General features: G+C 45.6%; 1 protein-coding gene across 2 annotated transcripts in view; it reads left to right on the forward strand.

The window, feature by feature from the left end:
• Positions 1 to 11,447: 11,447 nt before the first annotated feature.
• Positions 11,448 to 23,866, forward strand: part of CEP85L (centrosomal protein 85L) — a 125,207-nt gene continuing 112,788 nt past the window's right edge. For both annotated transcript variants that reach the window (XM_079970748.1, XM_079970749.1), the window contains exon 1: positions 11,448 to 11,514. In XM_079970748.1, the coding sequence (XP_079826874.1) occupies positions 11,486 to 11,514 (29 nt within the window). In that variant the 5' untranslated portion in view covers positions 11,448 to 11,485. The remainder of the gene's footprint in view (positions 11,515 to 23,866) is intronic.

The raw sequence follows: 23,866 nt of genomic DNA on the forward strand, positions 1-23,866 counted from the left end.
TTAAGGTGCTGAATTTGTTTCCTAAGGTACCATATGCATTGGATATTGATTGGCTGGTTGGTTGAAAATCCAGCTTCTTCTGTGTTCCAGTTTATAAGATTGGGATACAGTGGTGCCTCGCAAGACGAAATTAATTCGTTCCGCAAGTTTTTTCTTCTTGCGAGTTTTTCATCTTGCGAAGCACGGTTTCCCATAGGAATGCATTGAAAATCAATCAATGCGTTCCTATGGAGACCGTCTGGGGACAGAGGGGAAGCGCCGCGCGCCTTCCCCTCTGTCCCCGGACCTGTTTAAAGCAAGGGGCGGCGGGGAGAAGATTGCTTCTCCCCGTTGCCTGCCCCGCAATCTCCGGGGACAGAGGGGAAGGCGCGCGCACCTTCCCCTCTGTCCCCTCTTTTGAAGCAAGGAGCGGAGGGGAGAAGATCGCTTCTCCCCGTTGCCGCCCCTTGGTTCAAAAGGGGTCTGGGGACAGAGGGGAAGACGCGCTGCGCTTCCCCGCTATCCCCGGAGCTTGCGGGGTAAGCTTCGTTTTGCGAAGCAAGCCCATAGGGAGATGCGTCTTGCGAAGCGGCTAAGAAAACGAAAAACTCCTTCGTCTAGCGAGTTTTTTGTCTTCCGAGGCGTTCGTCTTGCGGGGCACCACTGTAGATTATTTTTTGAACTTTAGGGGCTGATCCACGTTCAGGGCTGGTGTTTTTTAAGACTGGTATTGCTCCTTGCCTCCTTTTGATTCATTCTGTGCTTGCCGCTGCCTTGAATGGATGGATACACAGTGAATGGCTCTCCCTGCCAGGGTATGGCATGGGAAAGAGAATTAGGCATAAGGAAAGAAACAGGCTATGTAACACACAGTGGGAGGTGGAGAATCAGTGATGGCAGAGGATATATTTTGGTAACCTACTTAGAAGTTGCTGTTGCTTTTACAATCAAGCAGTCTATAAACCCTGAGTACATAATGTTTAAAAAGACATCTCAAATGCCACACAGATCATCCCACTTTTTATTGTGCTTCCCAGTGGCAGGTAGTATGGACTCGAATTATCAATGTGCTCCATGGTGAGCAACAATTGCATTTGCAAAAATCCCCAAGGCAACCCTGCCTTGCAAATGCAGGGGCTGCAATGTGGATCTCGCCTAGGAGATAATTTGGTACTTTTCCACCTTTAGGGTAACAGAAACCAAGTGTAATGAGGTCCACAGCCCACACTTGGTTGATGTCCTGAATCTGGGGGTTACTGAACTTCGCAGCGTGTCTTCAAGTTACTGTATGTGTTGGTGTTGATTTCTGATCTAATCTCTACCCAGCCCTCAACTACTACTTACTTGCAGTGCTTTGTTGTGAAACAAATAGCTGGCTCCTTAGTGGCTGACTCTGGCTTTGGTGCACAATCTGTGCCCTGGTTTTGGTGCCCAGTGACGGCAGCAGCACCAGCAGTTCTCCAGTCTCTGCAGGACACTGACATAAGCAGAACATTTTCCCCTTCTCCGCACAATGAATGCACTAGAGCACATTCCACACAGGTGGGTCTCTGTATTCCTCCTGTATCCAAAGCTATGTAGAGTTCATGCTGAGAACCAGGGACAATGTGCTTGTAACAGAAGTGCATTGATGGACAAGACTGGTGTGACCTTTAGTAAAAGACAATCTCGTTCTAGATCATTTCAGATTATTTCTCTTAGTTGTACTTGCCATAAAAGACAAAATCACGCCTCCAGAATGGAACTGAAAGCCACGCTCTTAACAGCTTTCCTTATATCAGAGGGCTTTTGCTGTTAGAAATACAGCTGTGATTTTGCTATGCTGTTTTAAACAAAGGAAGAGATTTCACAGTTTTCTTAAGCATCATGTGTATCCTTTAGTCCAGTTGCTTGGATGTGTGTATGGAACAGCTCAAGAGTGAAGTCACAGTCAAGGCTTTAGTCAAGAGACTTAATGAATGACATCATTTGCCTGTGCTTTCTTTTTATCCCCTAGGCTTTGGTCTTTTTTCCCTTGTAGTTTTGTACCATTCTGGCTGAAATCCTATACACGCTTACCTATGAGTAAGTCTCATTGAATTAAGCGGGGAGGGGATGCTTCTTAACAGAGAGACGTAGGACTGCACTGCACTTATCAAAGACTGTTCTCTTCTTGATTGAGAAATAAATTCATGTATTACACTGGTCTGATCCTTGCAGCACTGCGTCAGCAGAAGATCCATTAATGTGCATGGGTTGTCTGTGAGTAGAGAACGCAGTAGGTCACACTGAAAGGCAAAGCTGGAATTCTTACTGAATAAATAAAGCATCAGTTGGGTCTCCCAAGTGATGGCAAGTAGTATTGCATATCATAGGGGATGCATTTATTGACGGAAAACTTGATATTAAATGCTCAGTATTTGTTGCAATTGAACCACAAATTTCATCAATAATAAATGATATGCTCTTTATCTGCTAGATACTGATATTTCCTGTTTTGTCTATTCTGAGAACAGATTGCTTTCTGTTATGCTTGAGAATGGGGGAGGGGGGAGAGATCTCATTGGAATCATAATTATTAATCCTTGACAGAACCTTGTGTAGGAACACATCCGCATTTATTTTATCAATGAAAGCCTCGCCCTCCAGCAGTTTTCCCACTGACCTTTCCTGTGCACTCCCCGCCGTAAACTGGCTTTGCATTTGCACCTGTGAGTGCTTATCACTTCGATGAATGAATAATTTTAAAACAAATGAATTGGATGCAGTGAACTAGGCCAGAGTTTACAAGGGTAGTTATCCTGCTTTCAGGCTCTGTTGGTAAGGACATCTTTTGATCTTACAAAGTCCCCCCTGCCCCTGGCCAAGAAAAAGTGTTTCTATATAACCTCATTTATTTGTTCACTGAAATAACAGTACTTGAAAGTGATTTAGTATGAGTGGAAAGTATACCTGGTCAGATGTTGCTAGATGCAAATATTCTCTCAATTTGGGGCTGTGGTGGCGGCGATGATGGAAATGGCATACCTTTGCATTACCCATGCTTTTTCATCCCTTGAGAACTGCGACATCAAAAGGGTGACTTTAATGTATGAAACTAGAATCAGAGCTCAAACACTGCAGAGAGGACTTTCAGAGCACCTGGTGAGCATAATATTGCCTTGGGCCAAGAGGTTTGCTCTCACTCGCCTTCCCCCGCGTTTACAGATGCTTATTTGGGGTATGGTTGGGGTTTGGAAACAATATTGTTTTAAGAAGTTGCATGTGTCAGCCACCAGAGGGCACTCTCCAACATTTAAAGTCTTCCTCTGCATTTTTTCAGCTGGTTTCTGCAGCCTTTGAGAGTATCCCATGGAAAGGTTTCTCTGTTAGTATTCAAGCTGTAATTTTTTTTTTAAAAAAAAACACTTTTATTTCTTTTTCTCTCGTGGATCGGTTCACTTGCTCGGAATAATTGCTAGGCAGAATTTTAAAAACAACTGCTGATTTACTTTTGCTTATCTGCTTTGTGATCGGGGTACTGCTGTTTTTGTTACGACATATGCTCAACCTGTATACCTAACAGCATAAGAGGATCCCTGTTGGACCATCCCAACAGGCTTCCTAGTGCAGCATCCTGCTCCCTACAGTGGCTCATCAGGTAGTCCACAAGCCAGACAGGTGAGGCAGACCCCGCCCGCCCCCCACTGTTTTCTGCTGTTGGTCCAAGCTGGATATCATTTTGAGCATGCTCACAAGTATCACTTGAACATTTTCAAGCATTTTCTAGCTGGAACATTTTGCTGTGCAAAAAAGAAAGAAAACAATTTGCACATTTTTAAAGAAAGTTGTTTTAAAAGTTTGCTTTTAATATTGGGTTTTAATGCTGTAACTCACCCTGGGACCTTTGGGTGAAAGGCAGGAAATAAATAAAAAATCATATTTTAAAAAAGTTATATCATAAAATTTATATACCGCTTTTTACAAACCTCAAAACGGTATACAAAAAGAATAGAACGATAAAATTATCAGTAAAAAAAAGAGTTAAAAGCAGCTATTTTAAAACATTCAAAAATAATTAAAGTCATTGATAAGATAAAAGCACATGCCAACATTCTACATATCTGGTTAGGTTTATCCAAACAAAAATGTTTTTAGCAGGGGTTGCGTGGCAGCGGTGGGCAGGGCGAGAGGCAGAAAGTGGGTGAAACAACTGGATGTGATTATTAAAGGTAAAGGTAAAGGGACCCTTGACCATTAGGTCCAGTCGTGACCGACGCTAGGGTTGCGGCGCTCATCTTGCTTTATTGGCCGAGGGAGCCGGCGTTTGTCCACAGACAGCTTCCGGCTCATGTGGACAGCATGACTAAGCCGCTTCTGGCGAACCAGGGCAGCGCACGGAAACGCCATTTACCTTCCCGCCGGAGCGGTACCTATTTATCTACTTGCACTTTGACGTGCTTTCGAACTGCTAGGTTGGCAGGAGCAGGGACCGAGCAATGGGAGCTCACCCCGTTGCAGGGATTCGAACTGCCGACCTTCTGATCGGCAAGTCCTAGGTTCTGTGGTTTAACCCACAGCACCACCCATGTCCCTTGGTATGATTCTTACTTTTGTACAAATAGGCCACATTCCAGCCGCATGCAAGCCTGAGGTTTCTGAACACAGAGATCCTCTCCATTCCCATCCAGGAAAGGCAAGAGGCGCTGTCACAGTTCAAGGATGCCTGGCAACCCAGCAACGGACCACTACCAGGCCTGAGGTTCACCACCCTTGGAAGGAAGAAGGCACTGTTGCCTTTGTTTTGCTGCCACTATGCGGGGGGGGGGGGGAGGGAGCCTTTAGGATGTAGTCATTATAACAAGTCAGAACACCAGTCTGTCTAGCTCAGTGTTGTCTACACTGACTGGCCTGACCCTTGGAGTCCCTTCCAATTCTGTGGTTCTTTGGGGTTCCACACAGGCAGCATTCTCAGCCTGAGGAAATGAACCTGGGACATTCAGCATGCAAAGCGGGTGCTTCACCACTGAGCTAGGGCCCTGCCCAGCAGGGATGACTTCTTAAGAGTCATTTGATAAGCAGGAGCCAGTAGTTGAAGCCTTTTCACAGCATGGAGCATTGCTCCACCTGCTAAGGTCTGCAAATCAGTGGTGAAAGGCACACCAAATGGAGCCAGTTGAAAAATTGGCAACCGCAGGGCGCTCATGCAGCATCCCACTTGGCTTCGAGGGGGAAATAACTTCCAGTACCCTTCACTAAGAATTCACAGATCAGCCTTTGCCAGCCTCCCTGATTTTTACACTACAACTTCCATCTGTCCCAGCTGGCATGTCAACTCCAAAACATCTCGATGGCACCAGGTTGGCAAAGGATGTCTTCAGTCATCATCTGGATATTTATTCTTGTCTCTCTAGCTTAATAGAGGCAGGCAACTGTGTTAATAATGCAGTTAATGCATGCATAGCTGCCTGCATATTTTATTTCGTCTCCTCTGGAGACAAGGTTGCAAGCCAAAGAACATTCATATGCTTTCAATTCTGCCGTTGCAGCAGAAGAGAAGGCAGCCACCATTTCTCCTGCCATTTCCTTCCCCAGTCCTGCTGTCCCCACCACCACTCACCTCACACAGGCTTCTGGGTAAGACCCTCACCTTGAAAGCAGCTGCTAGCTGTCTGTAGACAATACTGGACTAGATAGAAGGGACGTGGCTCAGAGGTAGAGCATGTGCAAAAGGTCCCAGGTATAATCCCCGGCATTGGGATTGGATGAAAATGTCCCCCATCTAAAAACTTGGACTGATGCTGCCATTCATTGTAGGCAGTACTGAGTTACATGGAACAATGCATATGGTAGCTTCCTATGGGCAAGTATACGACGATTCCTTGTGTAAGTTCTGGAAAGGGTCCTGGTCCTTGCCTTCTAATCAAGCATACTAATTAGCTGAACTTGGATTCCTTCAAGTAAAGCCGCTTAGGAAAGGAAAGAAAAAAAGGATTCCCTCACCCTGCCTCCCTTTGTCTGCTTTGTCCAAGGAGAAAGTGTCATTGAATGACATTTATTTTGCTTCTGCCTATGTAAGAAGATCCTTCGTGCTGGAGGAGCAGAAAGTGCTGAGGCAAGTAAATCTGAGGCACTTTCTCCAACATCGGATCACTTTCAGTTCTCCTTGTATTCACGTCACTGTGGACCTTGATGAATTCCCACTCCCCAAGACTGGAGGAGAAGGAGGATGAAAAAAACGTTGAAATGCAGGAAGGGCACTGAAAAAGCTCTTCCCAGGCAGCTATCCTATTGCAAACAGTACAAGTGATACAAAGACCTGTAGAAGCCCAAAAGAGAAACCACAGGCCATTCAAGCTAGATCTCTGAGCTTGTACGTGGTGCCCAGAATGTGGTGTGAGTTGTAAGTGCTACTGAAACAATTGAGAACAGTGAGCACAGTGCTATTAAATTAAATATATATGTAAAATGCCAATTGCCAAGAACATGCAAGATGGTCATCACATTCAACTTCAAACTGGTGAAAGGTATTGCTAAAAATACAGTTTCCCTTCCCCAGAATAAAGGGATTGGTAAAAAGGAAGTCAAAAGGCAAAGTCAAGAGGGTCTAATCTTTCCAAAATGCTTTAAAAATACAATATTCCAAGCTCAACTGGAGTACATATGGAAGATCAGGGAATGTACCACTGGGGCCAGGGGGATGCCACTGTGGTTAACAAGAGGGTCAGAGAAGCTACTGCAGGCGACACTCTGAGATTTAGTTCAGTTTCTGAACATCCTCAAAACTCCCAGGTTCACAGACACTTCTTTCAAACTAATGAGAACAAAAAGGAACACAAACTTTGCAAAGGAAAATGCACACAGACAAGAAAGTATGCTAAAAAGGAATTTGAGGTGCACATTGCTAACAGCATAACGGCCACCATCAGCAACATATTTAAATGCCTTAGTAGCAAGAGACTGTCTAGGGAGGCAGTTGGACCTTGGTGACACAGGAATCAAAGATCTGCAAACAGAGGAAAAGAAGATTGCAGAGAAGCTGAATTAATTATTTCCCTTTATCTTCACAGCAGAAGATATAGGGCCGATTCCTGAGCCTGAATTAACTCTAGGAGAGAGTGAGGAATTGAAGGAAATAGTTGTGACAAAGTTCTAGGCCTTATTGATGAAATAAAAACTGACAAATCACCAGACCTCAATGGCATTCATCCAAGAGTTGTGGGTAGGAATTGTGAAATAGTTAATCTTCTAACAAAAATATGTAACTTACAAAAATATGTAACATACAATGCACATTATAGCACATGGCTTCCCCCAAAGAATCCTGGGAAATGTAGTTTGATAAAGTTGCTGGAAATTGTGACTCAGAGAAGGAAACTGCAGCCAAAGCACCATTCAAGCAACAGTAATATATTTGAACTTTGCTTCTGACATGATGTTAATCTCTACATTTCTGGAGAAAGGCCCTTTGTGTTAAATTGACCCTTTCTAGACCACTCACTTTTCTACCATTTTTGCTTTAGGTATTTTTAAACTAAAAGCCTTTAGCAAGCAGCATACCATTGTGCTGATGTTCACCCAAGCGAAAGCAAAATCACTTCTTTTCATAACTACTGTATCTCCTTAGTGCCTCTGGCAGGAGGTTAGTAAATAGTCTTCTTCCAGATAGATCTCGGTTTTCCCCAATACAAACTGAAAAGCAGAATCAAACCTGAGCTGACATAATAAGTGCAGGTTGATTTATAGTGTGCATCGTCTATTGTGCATCTTAAGGAAGTACTAAGTTTTAATGCCTCTGGTGGAGCATGTCTGCAGCTGCCCAGCATTCTAGCCACCTCAAGGTTTTTCAACATGCAGTTATTAACCCATTAGGTTCCGATCAAGAGAAATCACTTGCATGCAGAAAGCTTGTCTTTGATTTTTGATGTTGGCTTCACAGGCTGCTCTATCCATTGTGGCAGCAACTCAAAACAACAACAAACTCAGTTCTCTGGGTGCTGATCCTTATGTAGCTAAAACAACACCATCTGCACCCAAGGAAGAAGTATCAGCAAGTTAAGGGAGAGAAGATATAAACTAATAAAACCGAAGCAGGGAAGGAAGAAGAAGAAGAAGAAGAAGAAGAAGAAGAAGAAGAAGAAGAGGAGGAGGAGGACTAGTTTGGATTTGATATCCCGCTTTATCACTACCCGAAGGAGTCTCAAAGTGGTTAACATTCTCCTTTCCCTTCCTCCCCCACAACAAACACTCTGTGAGGTGAGTGGGGCTGAGAGACTTCAGAGAAGTATGACTAGCCCTGTTATTCTAAAGCAGCAATGCAGCAGCAAGCAAAGGCTCTAGCAGCTCAGTCAGCTGCTTGTGGCTGGAAAGCCAAACAGGATGTTTGTGACTGTTGCCATGGAAACAAAGGGGCAGTCCATTCTCCTTACTGAGCACCGGATGTTAGCTCAGTGTGTGTGTCATATGACCTGTACTGGAAGTACATGGGTGGAGTTTATTCTTACTGCTGTTGAGTGCAGACATGTTTTCTCTGTACTGAAGTGAAAGACAGAAATAAAAGATGTAAATAGATTTCTGTCTGCTTCTTTCCCCTCCCTGGGGGACACCAAAGGGGAGAGAGAAGGAACGGTGTGTTTTTCTCACAGCCTGAGAAGAATCGCCGAGACCTCGCCAGCTTATCTGCCGGGAGTAGCAGCCGGGAGGTCGCCAAGGAATATCTGCCGGTGCCTACGCTGTGGCACATTCCTCTGACCCAGGCAGAATTCCAACAAGCCCAAGGTCACCCAGCAGCTGCATATGGAGAGGCGGAGACGCGAACCCGTGAACTCACGCAGTGTAAATAAGATGATATAATATGATGATTGTAAAAGATCAAGTTTTATTTATGTTTGTGAAAAAACCAATAAAATATTTTTTGGGGAAAAGCAAGTTAAGGGAAGCTCCCTTGGGGGTCCCGTCAAACTCCATGAAAATCCATTCAAATCCAATACATATACCCACTGTATTGGTATGAACCAGCCCCAAGTATATGAATCATAGAATCATATAGTTGGACGGGACTCTGAGGATGATCTGTTTCAACCCCCTGCAATGTAGGAATATTCAGCTGTCCCTTACGGAGATCAAACCTGCAACCTTGGCCAATAATTTACAGCCTGACAAATAAAATCCAACTGCTCCTCTTTAAGATTTTCTTTCTCAATTTTGAAATAAATAATATTCTTCACTTGGTATCGCAATAGACTGGGAATCAAAATTGCTTCAATGTCATAGGAAATATTATTTATTCCATATCACAATAGAATGAGAAGCAAGAAGTTCAAGACCCTTTTGTCCTGTGGAATATTTGGGTATACGTTGTACATTTACCTCAGCTGAGCATTGTCTATTTCAGTAGCCTGTTGTTCTTCAAATTATTAATAGAAAAGCCCTAATTTTGCCATTGGGAGCGGGTAGGGAATAACACCTCATTTTTGAACAGACAAACTGGGAGAGGGAATTGTTTAAAAGTCAAATTTGATGCAGGTTCCAGGGCCTCTGTGACATGTACGCATGGCATGCCTCTCAGAAAAACTGAGTTTTCTTTGTTTTCTGTTCCAACATGCAATTAATGGCAAGTATTAATCTGCAATTAAAGCTATCTTTGATTAATCTAATCATTAACTATATTAATGTATCCAGTACTAGCTGAAATCAAAGCTCTTAAGTCCATAGTTAAGGATGAAAGATTGCTTAATTTACTTCATAGTTGCTGCATCTTTAGGGTATTATTTGGAATTCAATGTAGCTTTTTCATATGTAAACTTACAGTGTGATCCTATACATATCTAGTTGGAAGTAAGCCACACTTAATTCAGTGTGACTCATTCCTAGGTATGTATATTGCTGCCTTAAATTCCATAAATGTATATTTCATATATCCTGCTATAATACAAGTCAACTACTTTCAATTGTAATATAACTTCAGATTTTGCCACAGAACTACTTCAAGGGCTATCCTATTTCATGGTTATTCCAGCAGTGCTTTCAACATTCCTGTTACGTGTTGAAATTCAGAATCAAGACCCCAGTTCATCAATTTGCAGTCACACACCCCTGATAAATATTTCTTTCCCTCGCCTTCTCCTGCCCCCCCCCCCGTGTGCATATGACTTCTTCATGCCAAAATATTGCAGAAGGACTTTAGATAAAGCTTATACAGCTCCAAATCTCTCTCTTTCTTGGCATTTTTTTTTTCAAAATTGGCAATTTTATAATTTTGCAAATCCCCATTATTGTTCTTAGATTATTATTTTTTTAGTCTGAATGTTGAATTCAGTCTGCTTCTCTGCAGCAAATGACTCACCTGGAGCTGGAACTCTTTGCTAGCTAGTCATAAACTGTACAGAATATAAAGATAATCCCCCAGTTCCATTTCCCACCCACTCACCCTTATCAAATCAATTAAGTATCTTTACCTATGACTCAATCAGTGACTCATCCTTCAAAGAGATGTGCTGCAGACATTGACAAAGGGGTTGATTTGCATGCGGGTAGTAACCGCACAACCTTTTCCTGCCTTCCTGCCTTATGTCATCTTCCCAAGCCTTGATATTCTCCTATTACTCCTGGCGATTCAGTCATTCTCTTTCATTTTAGTTTTGCCCTTCACTGGTTTTAGCATGTACTATATGTACAGGAAACACACATTCGCCTCCTTGAATTGTTGATTCAGGATTGGGGGTTTTTAAGCAATATGAAGCAATGTTTAGTAAGAATGTAATATTGTGTGTGTGTATCAGATTTACACTAGATAAATATCGAAATGCTACACACACAAAAAAAAATATCTGTGCGTGGTGAGCATGTGTTCATAGAAAGCACCAGAGATGTATCACTTTTAGTTACCTAGCAATGTCAGTATTTTTTTCTCCAGCTGCAACAGCCAAGAGCTTTCCCCTTAAGCTACGTCAGTTGAATATAGAAATATATCTTGCATCCTAGTGGAACTGGCCGTGTTAATCCTCCTATAAATGTTTACTTCAAAGTAAATCCTGCTTTGTATCCAAATAGGTGCTGGCTTGCCTTACAGTGCAGTCCTATATATGTCTTCTCAGAAGCCCCACTGAGTTCCATGGGCTTACTCCCAGGTAATGCAACCATACTCAACTAAATGGGGTCATTCTGTAGAGCTGCAATCCTAATCAGATTACTATAATTAGGTAGGAAGCTGCCTTAGGCAAAGCCTTACTTCTGAGGAAGCATGCATTGGGTTCCTGTAACAGTCCTGCCTGATCAGTTGCAAAATATTGTATGTTCTTGTAGACACCTGTCAAGGCCCATATGAAAAGCTACTTTCTGCTGTCATGCATCCTGAACAGCTATATGTACAGAAATCTATTTGTAATCAGGGTGTCTGTCATTATATAATTTAGTCACTAGGTGGCACTTGACTTAGTTGTATCTTGTCCAGTTGTCCCTGTTGTTTTTCTGAGACAACAACCTCTTGGTTGGGCTTCCTGACAGGTGTGTTTCCTAAGCCTGAGATGAGGGACTTGTGACTATCCACATGTTATCCCATCAGTCTCAGACAACAAGGTAGGTGGTCGGGGAATGTCCAAAAGCAACTGGAAGACCAGACATGCTGAATGTCTCCTCATATTAGTCTTTGGTTTCGCAATCCAGATGCAGTTCTCTACTGACTTGTGTGACAACTTCATTTTGGATAATGAATTCATACTGGAATGGTTTCATTCTGGCTCCATCTTGGGAGATGAAAATGTGCCACTCATTTTACTGTCCTTTAAATTTTGAATCCCATTTCATTACCTTTTAAATTTGTATTCTTATAGAATTGGCTGACACAAAAACCAACTGAAGGCTGATACCAACTCAGGTTCTCTAGGAAATCAGTAGCGCTCTGCAGAGGCTAAGGCTAGATGGTCTGAGTTTCCAATCTCATTACACAAAAGCTGCTTCCGAATGGCAATGATCTGCGAATTGCATCAGCTAAAGCTGCCATTTCAGCCTGACTTTCTCAAACCAAAACAGAAAGCAGCAGGGGAGGTAAATCTGACAGGTCGCATTTGGTGTCACTTGAGTGAAAAGATTAATATTAATGGTGGAGAAATATCAAATTAGCCAGTCAGGCCTCTTTTTTGTAGAGGCTGGTGTGTTGAGGGCCATTCCTTCTCCTGAGAATAATGAGGCTCAGGTGGCTGAGAAACCTGTCATGACTTCAGACAAAACCCAAACAAAATAACCCAGAAATTGTTGGCACTTGCATTTTTATACATTTTTGTTGCACTCCTGGTATCTCCCCTTTGAAGAGAGAATCCGATCTCTGAGTAGCTGGCCGTTCATCCAGCCAATTCCATCTGGAGTGATCTTTCCTTTTTAATTGAACAGATTTCTCACCCAGATTGGGTCGCCGTTTGACAGACAGCTTTATGGGGCTGTCTATAAACTGACTTCAATACAGTTTTTTAAATAGATATTCAAATGAAACCTATTTCCCGTTCATTTTTTTAAAAACTCCCTTTCAAAAGCTTCTAAGTCACCCCATGGGGAGCTGGGCTCAAGGACAGTCTGCAATGGAAGAAAAGTATTGTGCCTTTCTCTTTAGTATGCATCTTTGGGGATATGTATATTGTTTGTGTGGCAGTGGCTTATGGAGGGATTGTCTCCTTCCTGCACCCACTTCACCCCACCCTCCACTTATTCCATTTTGTTTGCTTTTGCCTTTTCTGCTCATTCTTAATATGTAGGCTGTTTGGTTACATGCATCCTGAAACCTCTGCATTTTAATTGTTTGACTCTTCAATGGGTCGATCACTAGTGGTCTCCTCAGTGATATTCAGAAGAGGTTTCTTTTATTATTCACACACACACACACACACACGCACCCATGAATGTAGCATTTCACAGGATTTGCTAAACTGGATTAGCCTATAAACCCATTGATCCTACTGCCCAGACTCCACAACTGTTTCTCTAGGGGAAATGGAATAGTTTCCACAATCACCACACCAGATGGTTTCTACTCAAGCAGCTCTGTAAAGGTGGTCAGATGCACTGGCCAGTGTAAGTGTTGTCAGATATGGAGCTAAAGCATATTTTAATACTGAATCCTACAAGGAGTAAGCCCCACTGGATGCAGCAGTTGGGGCCATAGCTCAGTAGCAGAGCACCTGCTTCACGTGCAGAAGTTCCCAGGTTCAAGAATGGAAAAACAAATTGTGGCATTTTTAATAAAAAGCTGGGGTTGTTTATACAGTCCCTATATATTTGTCTTAAATACCAAATGATAAATAAAGGGGCTGAAAATGTGCCAACTTGTTTTTCTGATTCCAAAAGAAAGAAAACCAAATTCAACCGTAAATTTTAAGCCCTGTTAGTACTGCTTAATGCCAATACTCCATTTCCACTCACATCTCTCCAACCTGCATGCCTCATTGCTCAGCTATTGATTTTAATTTCCCATATGCAACTTAAATACTCACCATAAAAACTGGGCATAGCACTTTAAACAATTGCTTATCAACAATGTATTGGCATTCCTTCCTTTTTGTTCAATAAGATGCAACTGGAACAAAATAAGGCAGCACAAAATATAATCTGCAGATAAATTAATGCCCAATTCCTTTCTGTTCTTGCCACATTTGCATTAGTTGCTATACAGATAATAAATAGGTGTGGCTGAATAGAAAATCCCATCATTGATGACAGGAATGTTGCCGCTTTTCAGAGAGTGATGAAAGGAGTGTTGAATAGTCTGAACATCATATGTTCCTAGATAGTGGAAACTACTAAGTTGCTTATGAAGTTCCCTTTGTGCTGTAACTTATGATGCGTTATTGGTTCCTAGGATGGTTCCTTTTTATTTTCCTATATTTCATATATATATATATATTTGCAGCAATATATTCTACATTCTCAGAACCCCAATTGAAATGGATCTAGAAAATTGGTTTCAGGGCCTGGATTGTATATTCCACACATTGGCCAGAGTTTCAGCAGAAGTGCCAGTCATATTAGCTGAAATATCCCCCAGAGCCATCTGGAAACCAGTTGAATCCATTAGCCTCTGAGAGTGGCCCACCTTAATAGGTCTCCTGCTTCTGCAGAGCGGGGGAAACTGCTGAAAGCCTAAAATTCAACAGGAGGTGATTTGACCATGACAAGGGACTGATGTTAATATCCTCCACTTTCAGATCACATTTATTCCTGCCTAGTCAAGAAAACCAGGGTGCCACATCACACATCAGGCCAATGACATCTTAGGACAGCTGTATGGTTGTGATGGTGGCCATGAAGTCCTGAGGTGTTCCAGAGGTAACATTACCTCCTGGACAAAATTATATTTATTTTACTTTAACACTCATCATCCAGAGGAACCATCTATTCTCTGATAATTTATATGATGTTAGACACAGGCTATAGTGGATTGCCATAAGTACAGCTGGCTGGGCCTGGGATCCCGTAAATTGTCAGCAATGCGCTGGATAGAATTGCATTCTGTGTTCCATCTGTGCTGTGTGCCAGGTCCAACCCTGCCCTACCTAGTTTCCTTTCCTCCCTATGGAAAATGTGAATGTGAGCAGAGTGTGATGTTGACACTTTTTTGCATGGGTTTAAATATTTCTTTTTTAAACCTCTAGAGTGCTTTGAATTCCTAGGCAACAATCCTAAACTATTAGATTGTTGGTTACAGTGGGCTTAGGCATGCCTGGTTCTCTACAGAATGGGAATCCAAGTGTTTTCCATTATACAAAGGGTCATGTTGCACAATTCCATTATTAACATAATGGAACTAGGGTGGTTTTCTAAGCATCTGGGGTGCTATATGTACAATTAGCACCCATTAAATCAATCCACGGTGAGCATCTGTTTGTACAAATTATCACATGGAGGCAGGAAACAAAATGTACAGCACAGTCTTTGAAAACGGTGTGTAAATATGGTGTGTCCCACAGCTATGAGAGTGTCTCTTTGGTCCTTTACACTACCTGGAAAGTTCATCGGGGCTCCCCACTCTGTAATGGGTAAAGGTATGTGTCTCATGGAAGTCAAGCATGGTATAGTATCCTATTGAAATCAGTGTTTACTTTCCAGTGACCTCGTCATCTTTTCTAAAATCCATGCTGTCTATCTGTTGCCTTTTGCTTACTAACTTCCTGGAACGGGAATTTGGGGTTTCTAGCTTAGTAAGCCCACTCTGGGTGTATTTGAATGCTTCCACATATCTTCCAAACCTTCTGTGTACATATTATTGTTACCATTATTACAAAGGAAGCTGCCTTATATTGAGTCAGACCGTTGGTTCATCTAGGTCAGCACTGACTGGCAACAGCCCTCCAGGTTTCAGCTAGGCAGGAGTCTCTTTCTTGGTCCTATCTGGGACTCTGCCCAGATCACTCCTCTTCCCCAGCTCTGCTCTGCACTCTGGTCAAGTACCTGGCTGGGATGTGTCTTTCAACTGTGATGCCTCTTGCTTGTCTGGAAAGAGGGTGTCTGTGTAGAAACCTCTGCCTCTGTGTAGAAACCTCTGCCTGTTGCATAACTGGAATGTGGCCTACTGTGCAATGGTTAAAAGGCACAGCTGTTGGTCAAATGCACTCATTGAAAAGGTTCCCCATGCCTGCCTTAGGAGAAGAAAACTCCATCTGTTATGCCTGTTTAATGGCCAAGTGATGAGACCTTCTACATATCAGCTGGGCGGAATTCCACATGGGGTGGAACTGCAATTTACCGCCCTCTTTCTGCACTACTAGTGTACAAGGAGGTTGTGCACCAGCTCTGGTGTTGGTGGTGGCATGCCTCTGAATGCCAGTTGCTGGTGATTGCTGCTACACTCATATCCTGCTTATGGGCTTCCCATAGGTGTCTGATGGGTCACTGAGAACAGGATGTCTGGACTAGGTGGGCCTTCGGTCAGATTCGGCAGGGCTCTTCTTATATTCTTAGTCCTGCCATCTCCCAGTAGGGCTAGGAAAGGCACCAGCCTGAAAACCTGGAGAGCTAAATTAATAGCCTCATTTAGCAGATTTCTGTGTTCCTATGAAAATTGCTTAAATAAACAGAAAGCGCAGATCTGCAAGAATGTTGTGAATCACAGAAGAAAGCTATGTGGCTTGGGCCACTTCCAAGGATACAGAATAGAGTTATGACCACTGTCTTTCCCAATCGGGTGTCTGGAGGCACACAGCCAACCACAGGTCAGGCAACTGCAGACATGTCTCTTCCATTTAAATGTGTTCCTTCCTGGGACATACTATGTACAAATACCCAGCAGACACACTGGCCTTCCCCCTTTCTGGGGGGATGCAGGGGGATGCATACCCCTAAACATTTTGTGAATCTAAGTTTGGCTTCATTGATGGGCGGTATTTCAATATGAGTAGGATAATGAGAGTACCCCTAGACATTTTTTTCCCAGAAAAAAGCACTGCAAATACTTTTTAAAATACTGTACTATGTACTATGTGAAGTGTTATGTAGTGAAGTTTCACCCTGGGCCAGCAGGGGGATACTGTATATAGTTTTCACTCAGGTCCACGTCAGTTATTTTAGGCGGGAAACGCTGGGCTGTTGTTGCTACAATGTTGACAGCCGGCTGCCTATAAAAGCAGGCCGGCTGAGCTGTTTGCAGTTAGTTCTATTCCAGCTTACGAAATAAAGAGCTACTTGGAGAAATCGCTGTGTCGTCTGCTATGTCAACCCACAACTTAACACTGGCGACGAAGGTGGGATCGATGGACATCAGAGCACAGCCAGATGCGGCCAGCCTCTGAACTGAGCTAAATCACTGAGCTGAATCACAGAGCGAAATCACTGAGCAAAATCACTGGACAGAACCAATTCAGAGCTGACTGTTCTGGCTAAGAGCACTGTGTTCCATCCATCGCCCTTCACGCCGGCATCGGAATCATGGCTTCACTTGTGCCTCTACCGCCGTTTGCGCCAGCCTCTGAATCATGGGACTCCTACCTCGCTCGGTTCGACTGCTACCTCCAAGCCAACGAGCTGACAGCAGTATCAAAGGATCGGAAGCGGGGCCTATTCCTCAGCCTCTGTGGGCCTGAGGTGTTTGAGACGGCCCGAGCATTGGTTGCGCCTGAAGCAGTCCAGGCAACACCGTGGGACACGATCCAAGAGAAGCTCCGCAACCACTACGCACCAAAGCCGTCCAAGATTGCTGCCCGCCATGCGTTCTACCACCGGAACCAGGCAGAGGGGGAGTCAATCAACAACTACACCACCGCCCTGCGACAGGCTGCAATGCACTGTGAGTTCCGAGACTTAGACGATGCCCTGATGGATCGAATCGTCTGCGGGGTCCGGGACATCCATCTGCAACGGCGTCTCCTCGCCAAGCCAGACCTCACGCTACAGAAAGCCATTGAGGAGGCTGTGGCCTCAGAAGCTGCTGAACGCTCCGCCCAGGAGATCCGCAAGTCCAGCAGCCCGCGTCTTGCTAGGAAGCCAGTTCCAGTGCATCATGAAGAGGCCAGCAGTGATGGGGCATCCTCCAGTGAAGACGATGACGTGCACCAGACAAAGCGGGAGTGCAGGAAGTTCCAACAGAAGTCCAAGGGCCAACCGGAATGTGCCGGCTGCGGAGGCAACCATTCCCGTGCCAAGTGTCGATTCAGAGACGCCATCTGTAGGAAGTGTTCCAGAAGGGGCCACATCGCTAAGGTCTGCCGATCGGCTCCGTCTGACACCCCCCCTTCATCGTCTCGCAAGTCCAAGTCTTCACTCCAGTCTGCCAAGGAAAGTTGTTTCGCTCTCACCAACTGCCGCTGCCCGTCTGGGACCACGATTGGCCAAACCGACTCGCCTACGCGACGCAAGCTGAACGTCACGGTGCTCATTGAAGGAGCTCCATGTGACATGGAGATCGACACCGGGTCTGCCCTGTCCATCATGTCATGGAGCACCATCAAAAGACTGGTACCCAGAGTGTCCAATAGGCAACTCGACTCTCACCGCGTACACCTGAGAGACTACCAGGGAAACGACATTCCCGTGGTAGGCGTTGGCCGGTTCCGGATTGCCTTCAAGGATTTTTCGGGCCTGCTCCGGTTGGTGGTGGTCGAAGGTCAGCGGCCAAGCCTCCTAGGGCTAGACTGGTTTGATGCCCTCGGCCTGGAAGTCACCGGCATCAACTGCATCTCTAACGCAGAGACTGAGGGTCTGGTCAAAGACTTTGCCGAGGTTTTCGACGGCACCTTGGGGCAATATACAGGTACGCCCATCTCCTTTAGCCTTGATCCACAAGTCGCCCCCATCAAGCTAAAGCCACGCCGGGTTCCCTTTGCTCTCAAGGCTAAGGTGGACAAACAACTGGACAAACTGATCGCCCAAGGAGTTTTGGAGCCGGTTGACCACGCCAAGTGGGAAACCCCCATCGTCACGCCTGTCAAGCCAGATGGGTCAGTGAGAATCTGCGCTGACTACAAGTGCACGATCAACAAGGCACTTCAGCAGCATGCTTATCCGGTTCCTGTTGTCCAACACCTGCTGCATTCCCTGGGTGAGGGTAAGGTCTTCGCTAAGCTGGACCTTGCCCAAGCCTATCAACAACTGCCCGTCGATGATGCCACTGCTGAAGCCCAGACGATCGTCACCCACCGGGGGGCATTCCGTTGCCGCCGGTTGCAGTTCGGGGTGAGTGTGGCTCCTGGCATCTTCCAAAGCCTTATGGAGCGTCTCCTGCAAGGGCTTCCGGGCGTGGTACCATATTTTGATGACGTCTTGTTGTCTGCAGACTCACACCAGCAGCTGTTCGAGCGCCTCCGTGCCGTGCTGACCAGGTTCCAAGAGGCTGGGCTCAAGGTAAAGAGGGAAAAGTGCCAGATCGCCGTTCCACAGGTAGAGTTCCTGGGCTATCTTATCGATGCCTCCGGCCTTCACCCGACCACATCCAAGATCCGCGCTATCCAGCAGGCCCCCACCCCAAAGAACAAGACGGAGTTGCAGGCGTTCCTGGGGCTGCTGAACTTTTATAACATGTTCCTGCCCCACAAAGCCACAGTGGCTGAGCCTCTTCACCGACTCCTTAGCACAAAGACGCCTTGGGCCTGGGGTCATCGGGAGACGGCGGCCTTCAACGCGGTCAAGGCTCTCCTTTCATCAGACAGTGTGCTGGTACAGTACAGTGAATCCAGGCCGCTGGTCCTTGCCTGCGACGCCTCACCTTTTGGCATCGGTGCTGTCCTTAGTCACCGTTTTCCAGACGGAAGAGAAGCACCGCTCGCCTACTTTTCCAGGACGCTATCTCCGACGGAACGGAATTACAGCCAGCTCGACAAGGAGGCACTGGCACTTGTGGCTGGAGTGAAGAGGTTCCATGAATACCTCTATGGCAGGACTTTTGACCTCATCACTGACCACAAGCCACTCCTGGACCTCCTCGCTGGTGATCGTCCAACTCCACCGGTCCTCTCGCCACGCATGCTGCGATGGACTGTTTTCCTGGCTGCCTACCACTACCGGCTCATCCATCGCCTCGGGAAATCGATGGGCCATGCCAACGCCCTCAGCCGTTGCCCTCTTCCAGCATTTGTGGAAGACCCGGCTCCAGCTTCATCGCTCCTTCTGATTGAGGATCTTCCGGCAGCGCCTGTATCGGCTGCCACTGTGGCCTCCGCGTCTGCCCAGGATCGCACCATCAGCCGGGTGCTCAACTGGGTGTGGAGGGGGTGGCCACAGAGTTCCAGCCCTTCGCAACCAGACAACATGAACTCTCAGCTCATCGCGGCTGTCTGCTGTGGGGAGACCGCGTCGTGATTCCCCAGGGACTCCGTCAGCGCGTACTGGAGGCTCTGCACGTTGGCCACCCAGGAATTGTCAAAATGAAGGCGTTGGCTCGGTGTTACGTCTGGTGGCCTAATATGGACGATGCCATCACTGCCTGGGTGTCCGCCTGTCAAGCGTGCCAAGAGTCGAGGCCTGCACCACCGGCAGCTAAGGGACACACCTGGGAGATGCCAAAGACACCCTGGTCGAGGGTGCACATCGATCTGGCTGGCCCCTTTCACGGCCGGACCTTTATGGTAGTGGTGGACGCCTATTCCAAATGGCTGGAGGTCGCCCTGATGCCCTCCACCACTACCGAGGCCGTCATCCGGGTGCTGCGAGGCCTGTTTGCAACGCATGGGTGTCCTGATGTCCTTGTCTCTGACAACGGACCGCAGTTCACGTCAGGCACATTTGCGCGGTATCTTTTGGGACTGGGCATCCGCCATGCCCTAACGGCACCCTTTCATCCATCCAGCAACGGGCAAGCGGAAAGAATGGTGCGCTCGGCAAAAGAGGTACTGGCGCGCCTGGACCGGGGAGACTGGCATGAGCGGGTCGCCGAATACTTGTTTGTGCAACACATCACCCCTCATGCGGCCACAGGGCGGAGTCCTGCTGAACTGCTTATGGGCCGCCGCCTCAGGTCACCGCTCGACCGGCTACACCCGGACTTTGCCGTGGCTGAACCCCCAGGCTGTGCCAACGCGCCACGGTCATTTGTCCCAGGAAACCAGGTCTTTGCCCGGAACTATGTGGGGGACATTCCTTGGGTGCCAGCCACAGTAGTGGGAGTCACTGGACCTCGCTCGTACCAGGTGGCACTCGAAGACGGACGCTTGTGGCGACGGCACATAGACCAGCTTAGGTGCAGGGTTGGGGACTTGGACACTACCGTGGTGCCCCCAACTGCGTTTGCGGCTCAAGAAGAGACATGTACAGATGGCGAGGCCCCACCTACACCTCCCTCGCAAACTGCCAGCGTGGAGCCGAACCAAGCCGCTTCAGAGGGTCTGCCAGACTTACCACAGACTCAGACCACTCCACTTGCGGAGGCTCCACCCACAGCAGCGGATCCAGGGGAGTTGGTTCCAACGCCACCTAGGGTCGCACCACAGCCTCAGCAAGAACTGTGTGGCCCTCTGGACTTGGCTACCAGTCCCCGGCGGTCTGGCAGAGTTTCCATGCGCCCAACTTATTTAAAGGACTATGTTGTTGGACATGTATCACTGTTGGTCTAAGTATGGGAAATGTAACCGATATGCTTTTGTGCCTAATTGAACCATTACGCGTAGTGCTGTATATAAGGAAACCATTACGATTGTAACTAACGCCATATCTCGGTGGGGAGGGGTGTTATGTAGTGAAGTTTCACCCTGGGCCAGCAGGGGGATACTGTATATAGTTTTCACTCAGGTCCACGTCAGTTATTTTAGGCGGGAAACGCTGGGCTGTTGTTGCTACAATGTTGACAGCCGGCTGCCTATAAAAGCAGGCCGGCTGAGCTGTTTGCAGTTAGTTCTATTCCAGCTTACGAAATAAAGAGCTACTTGGAGAAATCGCTGTGTCGTCTGCTATGTCAACCCACAACTTAACATGAAGTCACACATTAGTTTGAAGATTGTGGCTTGTGCAAGTCTTCTAAAGGTCAGCGACTTATCTGGCTCTGCAGAACTGATGTAGGATAGCTATCCTAACATTTTATTTAAAATGCAGTGTCTCTTCCAGCAAACATGGAAATTCTCGGATAAGACAGGTTATTTACACTCAGTACTTAACAGCACTCAGTAAGTATATGATGACTTTCATAAGTAGATCTCCTAGAGATTAGTGTAAGTACTAATCCTCCTGAGTAGATGCCCATTAACAGTGCAAATTTTCACCCATCTGACAGCAGGTTGTGATATCAGTGGTCTCTTTTTGTGTGTGACTTTTTAGGTTTTGTGAAGTGCAAGCAAAGTGGAGATAGATGTTTCACAGCTCAGTGCTGACTTGCTCCTGCAAACTGCAGCATGCGGTTTGCTCGCTTGATATGTGTTCACAATTTGTACCAGAAAAACACCACAGTTTCCTGCCAACAGCATTACAACCGAACATGCTTCAGAGGAAGTTAGTAAGGCAAGTATGGTGCAGCTTTAATTTCAAGGTGTTTGATTCAGATTTTTCTTCTCTCTTTTCTCTGCTTGTTACAACTCTAGCTCTCATGAACGTTGAAGAGCACCTTGACTACAGAGTTACAAAGGCTATGGATCAAAAGTTATATTGGTGACAAAGTGCAAAGCAGCCCCCTCCTGCCCTGCACAGGGTTCAGAATGTACAGTTGTATTTTTAGGTAGCCAGCTATCATATTTTACAAAAGGCACTCCTCTGTTCTGGAGGGCTGTCAGAGGACAGTCCTCTGTTTCAAGGGGTCCTCTGCTCAAAGGGCTGTCTGGTCCAAGTCCGGTTTATTGATAAAATACCAGAAGAAAAAGGTTAGGCTTTGGCGTTGCAGCAGACACACTGGTCACAGCCTTTCCCGTTAAAGGATTGCATTTCTATTTTAATTATAATAATCATCCCTAAATTGGCATCTGTACCCACAAATCACCACATGCCAGTTTTCTGCAAACCAGTATCCTCTTTCATCCCCTTTCATTTTATTTTTTGGGGCCACCCTGCTTGCATTTGGTTTGTACATTTTAAAACATTGGATAAGCAAACTGAGCCTTTTGTCCCCCAATGCTAAGGCCTGGTGGTCTGCATATGCATCTGAGTGAAGTGATGCAGTCCTGAGGTAGTAAACTGAACTTTGTTACTTCAGTCTGCAGGTGGGCATTACATTTTCAATGCCTCCCTACTATAAAAACTCCCTGAAAACTGGAATGATATATTTAAAAAAATACCTTCAACTGGAACAACAGGGAGGGCTAGAAACCTGCCTCTCTAGTTTTATTCTTGCAGGGACCAATTTACATTTGGGGACATTGAAAGCCTTTGTGGTGCCTTAAGGGAGTTCATTCCACCACCTCAGGATTCGACTACCTCATGCTGCTGCACACACATTAACCAGGCATTTCCCCCCTCAAAGTGGTGACGATAATTATTTATGTCTCCTAATGAGGCCTATATGCACTACTGGAGTACAACCTTCTCCTAACCTTAGTCATAAAACAGCTCATTTAGTATGAAGGAAATTATATTTGTAGCTTTTGCTTAATGGTAATGGTTTCCTGACTTTGTAACAGGAAATAGGGTGGAGGGCGAAAGCAGAGCAGATGCACTGCCTGACCAGTTCAGATAACCTGTTCCCCACACACTGAATTATGGTGCTCTGCAGGGAGACACTCTCAATAGAAACCCATTTAGAGGCAGGTCTCTCAACTGTTGCAGTTCGATTTCATAAACGCACTTAGGTTGTGACCATATTTCAAGAAAGCCCCAAAAGGCTGAGCAACAATAAAAGAATGTTGTTGTTGTTTTCCTGAAGGAGGAGGAAATGCTATGAGAAAAGTTGAGTTGCTGGGCTGCCGTTTCACTGGCAAGGTGGAAAAGTGGGGGAGGGGGGCAGGCAAGAGTGAGAAATGAGGGCTGTTTTCTTTGGCTTTTGAAAAAACACAAGGCCCTGAAAGGTTTTACCCAGCTCCATTCTGAAACTTTGAACGCCTGCATGCCTTTGTACATTGCTGCTCCTTCCTTCATAAGCAAGTGCTGGATCTGATGTTATCTAGGTATCATAAATCCAGGTGAAGAAGCCAAGGTTTGTAATTTACTACTAGGAACCTCCACGTGTCCCAGCAATACCCATTTCGAGCCTAATCTTGATCAGCTTCTCGGTTTTCTGTTTCATGTTGCAAGACTGCCTTTATGTGCATAAGAAGAAGTGCTTGGAGTGGGGCTGGTGTGTTGTAATGCATCAGTGAAGCAAATCTGGTCCCAAATTTTTGTGACATCAGGGTGGCTCTTTTTGCAACGGCTCTGCGAAAAATTAAGATCTGAGTCTGAAACCTCTAACATCGGTTGTAAGGGAGACATTAGAATCTGAATTTTCTGCTCCCAATGCATATTGTTTTATGGTCTGTGAACCATTGCCTTCCTGATGTGCAATGAAGTAAATGTCAGTCAAGAAGTAATGTGATTGCAGACTTCAGTCTCACCCAATATATTT

The sequence above is a fragment of the Podarcis cretensis genome, assembly GCF_951804945.1.
Source record: "Podarcis cretensis genome assembly, chromosome: 3".
Classification (NCBI taxonomy): Eukaryota; Metazoa; Chordata; class Lepidosauria; order Squamata; family Lacertidae; genus Podarcis; species Podarcis cretensis.